The following is a 9,821-nucleotide window of genomic DNA, read 5'->3' on the forward strand; positions in this document are numbered from 1 at the left end:
TGCATAAAATAGCTATCCTTGTAACCTTCCAGATCTTATTTTTTATTTGACCGTAACCTTCTAAGTAGTAGGATAAAAACAGGTTAAGACAAAATGCTGTCATTTTAAGAGTTCAGTCTCTTACAAATTCCCTCATGTTTGCAAAAGGCACAGAAATGATAAAATAGTAACTAGAATATGTGCTTTTTAAGGCAACAGTCTTTATAATGTCCATGATTTGGGGCTATTTCCTAATCTTAGATTTTCCATGTTTATATCCTTGAATAATAACAACACCATTTACAATTTACAGAACTATAACAAGTTCTCCGTGTGATTCAATATTTTTATTTTCTATTCTATTCCACACATGCTTTTAATCATACAGTAATTTAAATTTGTACACTTGAAAAAAATCATAGAAAATAAACAGTTTTACTTGACTGAAAGCTTGTTAACCAAATTATTTTCTTCTCAGCTATTATAGTAAATTACTTAACAGAAAGAAATGTATTACAATAAACTTTACAGGTGATACAATAACACTCAGTTTTTCCTGCATTTGATTTTTAAGGCGGTTGATTAGTTAGGTTGCTTGTGCCAAAGTCTTCTTTGAAGGTATGTTATGTTCTATATCCTTAATCTCATTTAGAATGAAGTTCATAAATGTTTAAGAACTTACAGGTGCTTAGTACCCTGGAGATATTTTGCTCTATACAGTAGTATACCTTTATTGTGAAACATTGAATAGTTTTTTTTTGCATTTTGAAAAGATAAACCTACTTAATGAGTTCATTAATAGTAACAATTGACATACAGCTTGCTGTTGTGAAACAATTGCATATAGAGAGGATTGTAAATACTTCAGTTGTTGAGGTTTAATATTTTCCCCTCTTTATTTATCTGCAGGAAGGAAAAGGGAATGGTTTAAGATAGATGATGCCATAAAAGTTCTGCAGTATCACAAACCTGTACAGGCTTCATACTTTGAAACCTTAAGGCAAGGCTATTTGGCTAATAATGGCACTCCTGTTGTGACCACATCATTCTCGAAGGAGAGCACACTATCCGACATCAGATGACTGAAGATAACCCTATCAGAAAAGTTTGAAACATAGACTGAAACCTGGATTTCCTTTCTTCCCCTCTTCTCGCGGCTTTCACATGTGTTATTTGGTAAACAAGACATGTGCAGCAGCCTTTGGCAGAGCAGATGTTTGAGTGTTGCATTATAGTGCAAAGTGGGTGGTTTGGGATTTTTTGTTTTTGCTTTTTCTTGGATATGTATTTTGTAATACACATTTTGTGCATGAAGTGCCCCTTCCCTATTAACAAAATTTTGACAATGTGAACAGCAAGGCTATTAGTTTCATCTATGCCTTGTCTTCTGAAATGTTCTTGTATATTATTCCAGCCATAGCCAAATCTCTTATCTTTTCAGTAAAGAAGGCTACAAATGTGAGATCCAGTCTTTATGTCTTAGATTTTGTACTGTAAGGTACTGTTGAGGTCTGTGTGGTGGCCACTTGCTCCACATCTGCACGTAACATTTTTTAGAGGGAGAAATCTAACACTGATTTTTGCAAGATTTTTTTTTTAAAAAAACCAAGCTACTTCTATAAAGAGGGCTTCATAAACTTGTCTGCCTTGTTCTTTAAAAGCATTTCTTTATGATAGTGCTAGTGGCTGGGCCAGTTTCATTCCCTGCATCCTGTTCCCTGACCCAAACTTAATACAATGAGACTTGAAGGAGACTTGCAAAGCATCCCTGGTGCTCAATTCTTTCCATAGTTTCAATCAGTATGTCATGTAACAATGGACAGAAGCACAAAGAATTGGTCACCATTCATTCAAAAGCATATGGGTTCAGAAGCTTAATGAATTCCAACTTCAGTAAATAGGAATCAGGGATTTGAAATGATTTTTAAAAATGTGAACTGGAACATCAGGCACTAATGCTTTTAATAGTGTAAAATGATTTATCTTCCTGTTGCATACTGCTGGTGTCTTCTTCCTTTTTTTGGTCCATATGCCTTACATCTTACTGAACTGGATATTGTAATTTGTGCTAAAGCATTGGATTGTACTTTTGAGTGTCACCTCTTGGTGGGACAGTCACCTTATGTCCCTGAAAAGAATTCCCAGGGAAAAATTGCAAATGTCTAGTCTCCTTTGTTTGTAATACTGTATCATGGAGCACACTCAAAATTGTAGACTTAATTTCTTAAGCAGCAAAAGGTACAGCTAGTTCCCAAGTAGAATTGTTTGTATGGGGATCTGTGTCATTTAATAGGATAGTTAACCTGATGCATTGGCACACATCGCATTTTTATTTCTGTTGATGTTTCATACTGTCTTGATTTGCCAACAGTGTTGTCTTGTTTTTGGAAAGGGCTGTGGGAGGGGGTGGATCTGGGTAGATTTGGGGAGGGGCATTAGTTCATCCCTGGCTTGAGACAGGACCTAGTTGCTATATTTGGTGACTACTTCTTTGTCACAGTATAGCCAAGATGTGAAATTAAACCTGCAGTACTCCAGTTTAATAGATAATTCTTCCTTCCCCTTATATGCTTAAAATACATTAAAAATATTCTGAAATAGTCATGCAGCCTGATGAAAAGTAAATTAGTATAGTTTCTTCAATGGACAGTTGCTATAGAACCAATAATATTTCTTATTTTTTATTTCCCTACTTTCTGTTTAATAGGATAGCATTCCTTAATATGGTATTACTGAAACCAAAAGCAATACACAGTACATGCTGAAAGGTGCATCGAAAAAAGTGGCTTAAACTTGATCTCAAACCAATGAAAAATTATGTGATGCCACTTTATTGCCCTTCATTTTAACAAATAATAAAATTTAGCTGAATTGAGCCTAACAAATGTCTTGAAGTATACAATACAATAATAATTTATTTTACTAAGGATACGTGTGACACTTTTCACGATAACAAACTATTGCCTTTTAACTGAAGGTTTTGTGTGTCATTGAACCGATTAGGACACAGAGAATTGTTTAAAAGAGAACTGAGGCTCCTGATGGAGTGACTGCAGTTTTAATATCTATAGCATGCACACTTTTTTAAAACTCTAAAATGTTTTTAGAGGGCTGTTAAACTGACACTTTAGAATAGAATATTGTTAATGATATTCTAATAGTGATTTCTTGTTTGTTTGGGCCAGGAAAAATAAATTGTGCCAAGAAAGTAGTTTAATGTGGGATGAATTGATGCTGTTTATACAACTGCACTGAGTTGCTGATGTTTGCCTTCTGAACTGGAAATGGAAGATGTGTCTCCTGGGGTATAAACTGTCTGGATTATTGGTAAACTTCCTCCTGTTTACTAAAACTCACTATTTCACCTCCTTTCAATGCACTATATTCATAGCTTTCCCAGCATCTCAGGTACTCTGTAATAAACGAGCCAAGAAACTAGTAATACAATGAAAACGCATTATATCAAGTCACTCTTTCACATTTCTAATTATACTGGAAGTTCCCATATTGCCAGAACATGCATCAAGAAAGAATTTTCAAACACGGTTCATTCTAAGTAGGCAAGTTGGTCACCATATTAGACTTTAAACATCTTAACCCTTCAATGATTGCTGGATTTGTCTATTAAAATACAGATTGTGTTGGTGTTTATTTACAAAATTCTTAACTTTACATACAGAAATTAAGAATTGCTGGCAGTGACAATAAAATCATGTGAAAGGTCATTCTTTCCCTATAAAAAGGTTTAGTAATTATGTTTGGCCATCAGATGTTCAAGAGATTAGGTACTTTCTCCAAAAAAGGTGTATTGCTTATTTGTGGATTTTATTTTTATATATACATTTCTGGTCCTTCACAGTCTCAGAAGAAGAACATTTGCAAGAATTTGTTGAATTTGCATGATTTTTGATTTAGACATTTGCTGGAATAGTGCAAGCAGCATTCTGCATTTGTAGTTATATACTGACCAATAGTTAAGTTCAAATGAGATATCAATACTCTCATTAGATGAAGGCTGGATGGTCATTTGCATTATGTGTGCTATGTACCAGCCCTTATTAGGGTGGTACACTGGTGTAAACATCAATTGGAAATGGAACTTTGGAACATAAATGTAGCATCTATCTGCACCTTTTTAAAGTAAGTTTCATTTTTTTTGTGGGATCACATAGCTGTCCTCTACAGCTACCATGATCCTGGGGAAAGATGGGTCTACTTTAAAGAGCTGCAGACAGCTGCCATGTTCCTGGCCTTATGTGCTCTAAAGCATTCTTTAAAGAGTCAAATCTAAAGCATTGCCTATTCCTACTTGCTAAGTCAGGGTTGACAGTGGTACTTACATTTGTTTGTGACAGTGAATTGGAACATAATATCTAGTGAAGTATAGTTACTTGGAAATAGTAACATTGTGAGTCAAAATGCACAACTTCTGTTACAATTTTCAGTATGGGTTTTCTTTAATAGGAAGACAAAAGTCAGGCTCTCTGCAGTCATATCTAATGTCCCATGTCCTAAAAAAACATTAGTAAATACCTAATACATCCCTTCTCTGTTTTGATGTCTGCTTAGGTTAGAAGGTGTATGGGATACAGTGGTAGAATATGCAGGTGTATTTTAATATGAATTATCCTTTGAATTTAATCTTGAATCAGTTAGAATATCTGAAAATGGAGTGGTTGATCAACTTTGAAGAGTTTAGCCTAAAAGTATTCAATTATTTTAATAGCAGTTTAACTTTTCTTCCCCTCAAAATATTATATTTGTCAACAGTATTCTTATTTTGTTCCTTTTCCAGTAAGCTTATTTTATTTGTTCTTAAATCTGTCACTAAAAAATAAAGTGCCGTATTAACTTTAGCTAGTGCTTATGTAGGAACATGCAATTAGATATGTTAGCTATCTAATTTGCATTTGTGAAATTGTTTATTTTGGAGGCACTTGAATTTATATGATTCCCATAAATGCCAATATTTCTTTTTCCCTACCCCTCTATGTTTTGCTGATATGATAGGCAGCATATGCTGTAAAATGGATAAATGATGGTTCTTTTTTCTTCCACATTCAGGTTTGTGCTAGATTCTTAAGACATTAGCTCAGATGATGGGGAGGGAGACTTTCCATGCCTTCTTTCTTTCTGTAGCTTGCTACCTCTGAGTATACAACATAAGAAGTATTGAAGAGAAGAGGTCTGGGGTATGCCTATAAATTAGAAGAACATTTAAGAAGTGTTTAGAGAGAATATTGGACTTTAAATCCAATTTTAAGGAGGGAGGATCATTCCTACAATTGAAATTAATATTTTGAACCGCTTGAAGTTCATAATTGTGAGCTTAAAATACAAGCCCAGCAACTACATGCAATTGCTCGTAAGCAGTAAAATTCAAATTAGAGCATGTGTTAGTGAAAATTCTGGGAGTGTTTATGTGGTGGTGATTCAAGATTTGCTTGTTTTCTAATGTTAAAACTACAATTGCTCCTGAATAGAGATAATATCAAACATTGTGCATATTTCTTAATGCTTGCTTGATTTTGTTTGTCATTATAGCTGTCCCCAGGTAGTATTGTTTTGGAAAGGGTGGGGAACTGAGAGTCAGTAGTGCTGTGGGACTATTTTGCACTGGAGGGGTATGTATGTATACTTCAAACCCTGTAATAAAGAAGCTGCTTTTGAGTACATTTGCCACCTTTTGTGATAACAGATTTTATTAGAAACTATTTTCAATGTGATTGCTTGGCATGAATGTTGAGTTCTTATAAAATGATGAAATTAGTATTTCATGCAAACATTTGAAAAGTATGTTAATGGTTATTTAAAATCTTCTCTAATTTCACAATCTTGTTAGAAAAGCAGTTAGCCACTTTGGTAGGCATGTGTCTGAAGTATCTGATATGACTTATGAACATTATCATCAAAATAGTTTATGTCAAAATTCTGGGGACATTTGATTCTACTTATTGCTTATCTGTGTTGGAATGTAAATATTACAAAGGCTGCTTTTCAGCTGAAGTAGCGTATTACTGATCAAATTGGTAACTTTGAGTTAGTCCTATATTTCTGAAAATGCTTAGGGTTGATGAAAGAAGATTGATTTCACAATCTTACATGTTTTATTTACTCTCTTGAATTGTCCTCTGTCTTCAATAAGATACACAACAGCAATTAGAGAAATTGACCCCAAGATGACATCCCCCACCCCCACCCCCCAGTATCACTAGGGATCCTAGTGATACAAAATCAAGAAGATGTGTTTGAAAGACAATTACTTAAACTTATTTAAAAATACTGGATTAGATGTTCCAATATTATGACTCAGTGTAATGCAGTCTCATATACATTTACTTCAAAATTTAAATAATATAGTTACTGTTATCAACATATTTGTCTCTGATGTCTTGCTCATGCTGAAAATGTCAAATTTATTTCACCTGGATGTTGAATGCACATTCTTTCTTTTAAATTGCTGTTATCTATGTATTCATTTCCTTTCTTCTCTTCCCTCAATTTAATGAAAAGGAATTATGAACGGAGGCATCTTTATAAATACATTCAATTGAAATTATTTCAGATAAAGCAAGATTTATAATGGATACTAAATTGATCTTACTTGAACACTTTATCCTAGAAGCTTGGTGCATTTGATTGGCTACTCTTAGACTTGAGTGCCCAAGACTTGTACTGCTGCAAAGAATAGAATGACTTGTAATGTATTTCTCAATATTTCCAAATTATAGACCATGGATTTTATTACCATTATCTGTACCTTGATGAAAAAATATTCAAAATTGAGTGTAGCAAACAGGTGAGCTCATAGAATAGAACACCAGAGATTTCAGGCATCATCTCTCAAAATCGTTCCAGTTCTTTACACCAGAATAGCGTGTTTGTCCCAGTTTTCTCCTGTAGGATGTGCTTTACCTAATATCTTTCTCCTATTTGGTATGTGAAAGGGGCAGGGCACAACAACTTGTGTTGTTTCATTGATTATTAAAATTCAAAGGTTGAAATAAATTCTAAAATACTACTACCAGGCTATATGAAACAGAGGTATGTTGATAGAGGATTCTACTCAGTCTCCCCTCTTTGGGAAATAGACAAATATTACAAAAAAATAAACAGGTACCTATTATTAAAGAAGACATAAAACATAATATTCCATTCTGCTTTCAATATAAATATTCACACATTCAGTTTTGTAAAATATATATGACATAATTGTTAATTTGGGTGAAAAACAGCTCATACAACTAAACAAAGAATCCCCAAAGAAAATGCAGCTGCTTCAGGTAGAAGACGCTGGTTTACTGTAAATGAAGCAAGTAGTCTTTGACCAGAATGTGTCAGGTAACAATATAAGACTAGAGAATAGACATTGTAAGAATAGCCTGGAGCAAAATAAGACTTAACTTTTAGCTTGCTTGAGGCATTTTCCTAAATTCCTTCTTGACTTCAAGTCTCATTTCTCTAATTGGTGCCTAGGTAATAGATCTTCCCTTTACCCTCCAAGGCCATGTGTTATACTCACTACAGGAACTAACTCTAAAGAAGCTATTTACCACCACCCATCCATGCACTTTAACTATCACAAAAAGGTAGAATGCTTGGAACTGAACCAGACTTTTGAGGCTATGTAGGACGCTGAGCTTGTTGATCAGAAGGTCGGCAGTTTGGCGGGTCGAATCCCGAGTGCCGCGGAACAGAGTGAGCGCCTGTTACTCGTCCCAGCTTCTGCCAACCTAGCAGTTCGAAAGCACGTAAAAAATGCAAGTAGAAAAATAGGAACCACTACGGTGGGAAGGTAACAGCGTTCTGTGCGCCTTTGGCGTCTAGTCATGCTGGCCACATGACCACGGAGACGTCCTCGGACAAGCGCTGGCTCTTCGGCTTTGAAACGGAGATGAGCACCGGCCCCTAGAGTCGGAAACAACTAGCACGCATGTGCGGGGGAACCTTTACCTTTAGCATCCCTCTATGACTCAGGTACGTGTGGCCTGCCAAGCAATCTTGGGTACACTGCCATTGTTTTTTTTTGAAAACTCAGTTAAATCCACTGCCTCCATGATTGGCAGTCATGAGGCCCCTTAGTCCACATTCTGCCATAATCTTTAGTTAGCAGTTGTCAGTTATGAGCAATGTTTTTTTTAAAAAAATATTTCTGCATAAAGTGTTCTCCTTTCAGTTCTTTCAAATTTAATTTCAGCTAAATTAAACCATGCTGACTTACCTTGCCAACCATAGTTCAGCACTCTGCGCTAAAGGAATAAGGCTATTGATAAATTATATAGACCTATAAGAAAATGATGGTTTATTATAATTGCAGTGTAATTCCTTCACTTGCAAACAAACCGATAAAACATCTGAGCTCTTTTGCTTTTTAGTTGATTGTACTTCAGATTAAACTATCATAAAGGCACCTTACATGCAATGAGCTGCATATTTTGTACATACTTGATGAATTAATAGGTAATTTCCAAGCAGATTTCCTTAAGATTAGTTGTTGTGCATGTATATGCACACCATAACACTTGATTTTGAATTCTATACATCTACATTGTGCACACAACAGAATCTGCACATATTACTCTGATGACTATATGTATGACAAAGTACTGCAATTTTTCAAACACACTGTTCAGGCAGCTTTTCAAATAGTGCAGTCTCCATATTTAAATAAATATACAAAGAATGGAGATGAGTGAAGGAGTTATCGCTATTGGAGCACAGGGGTCAATTATTTATTTGTACAATAGGAATATTCCTCTATAATTCATTCCAATTGTGTGAGACTAAATATAAATAATTGTGTTTTTGTGGTCCCTGCCTAGCAAAAGCTATAATTTTGCATGTAAAAAATAATATAGAGTACCATTTCAGTGCTGGAAATATAGTACCTTTATTGAGGAATGTGTTTGCTTCAGATTGTTGTGTTTTAGTAGAAGTGTCAGATAGCAATGTAAACCATCCAGAGTTACCTAGGTGCGTGGGGCAGTATAGAAATTTAATAAATAAAATGTTTTAGAACATTGTAGTGATACCTCTGAGGCTGATTGTTCTGAGTTAGTTTTCACTATAACAGACACTAAGAAAAAAAATGATACATTTCTTTTCCATATATTATAAACTCACTGCCATATTTCTAAGATAGGATTGCAAATTGACACACCCACTATTCTATTATGATTTGTACGTAGAGAGGTTTTCCAAAGGATTGTATTTTATGTAGTTACAATGGCAGAATAATTTCTGACATCCTTTCCGACATAATTCAAATCAGTTTTCCCTGCAGAGAACTGAAAGACAAAATGTGAAGAAAATACAGACATCTTGCTTGGCATCAATTCCCTAATGCACAAACTGTGCTTGGAAAGAAACTGGAGACTATTCAAATCTCACTATCGATGTCCTGGTTGAATACAAGAAATATATATTAGTCTTTAACACTTTGTAGTACAATTTGATGCATTTCAGAAATAGACCTTGTTGAACTGAATTAAATTTAAGTTAAGTTAAGTGCATAACATTGCAGTCCTAGTGTTGTAATCTTCTGGTTCCTATATATATATATATTACAGAATAGTAGCAAGCCATCACAGTTGAAAATGTCTTGAACTACAGTGATTTTTTAAGTTTTCAAATATGTACAAAGAAATGTCCTGGTATGGCTATGGTCATAGTGAAAATATTTTTAGCAGCTGAATGGAAAATAATAATTACCCTGTCTTGTCAGCAGCATAAGATTTGGTAACCAAATTTGTTTCAACCATCACGAGTTCATATTTTAATGTAAATTTTAAAATGTCTATATTCATAGACTGGGAACAAACATTAAAACTTTTATAGTAGAA

General features: G+C 34.6%; 1 protein-coding gene across 1 annotated transcript in view; it reads left to right on the top strand.

The window, feature by feature from the left end:
• NUDT3 (nudix hydrolase 3) overlaps positions 1-7,424 on the top strand; it is a 30,126-nt gene extending 22,702 nt beyond the window's left edge. The window contains exon 5 of the mRNA XM_083358295.1: positions 889-7,424. Coding sequence (XP_083214421.1) covers positions 889-1,061 — 173 coding nt within the window. The 3' untranslated portion in view covers positions 1,062-7,424. The remainder of the gene's footprint in view (positions 1-888) is intronic.
• Positions 7,425-9,821: the final 2,397 nt, after the last annotated feature.

This window comes from Vipera ursinii (assembly GCF_947247035.1).
Source record: "Vipera ursinii genome assembly, chromosome: 3".
In the NCBI taxonomy this organism is placed as follows: Eukaryota; Metazoa; Chordata; class Lepidosauria; order Squamata; family Viperidae; genus Vipera; species Vipera ursinii.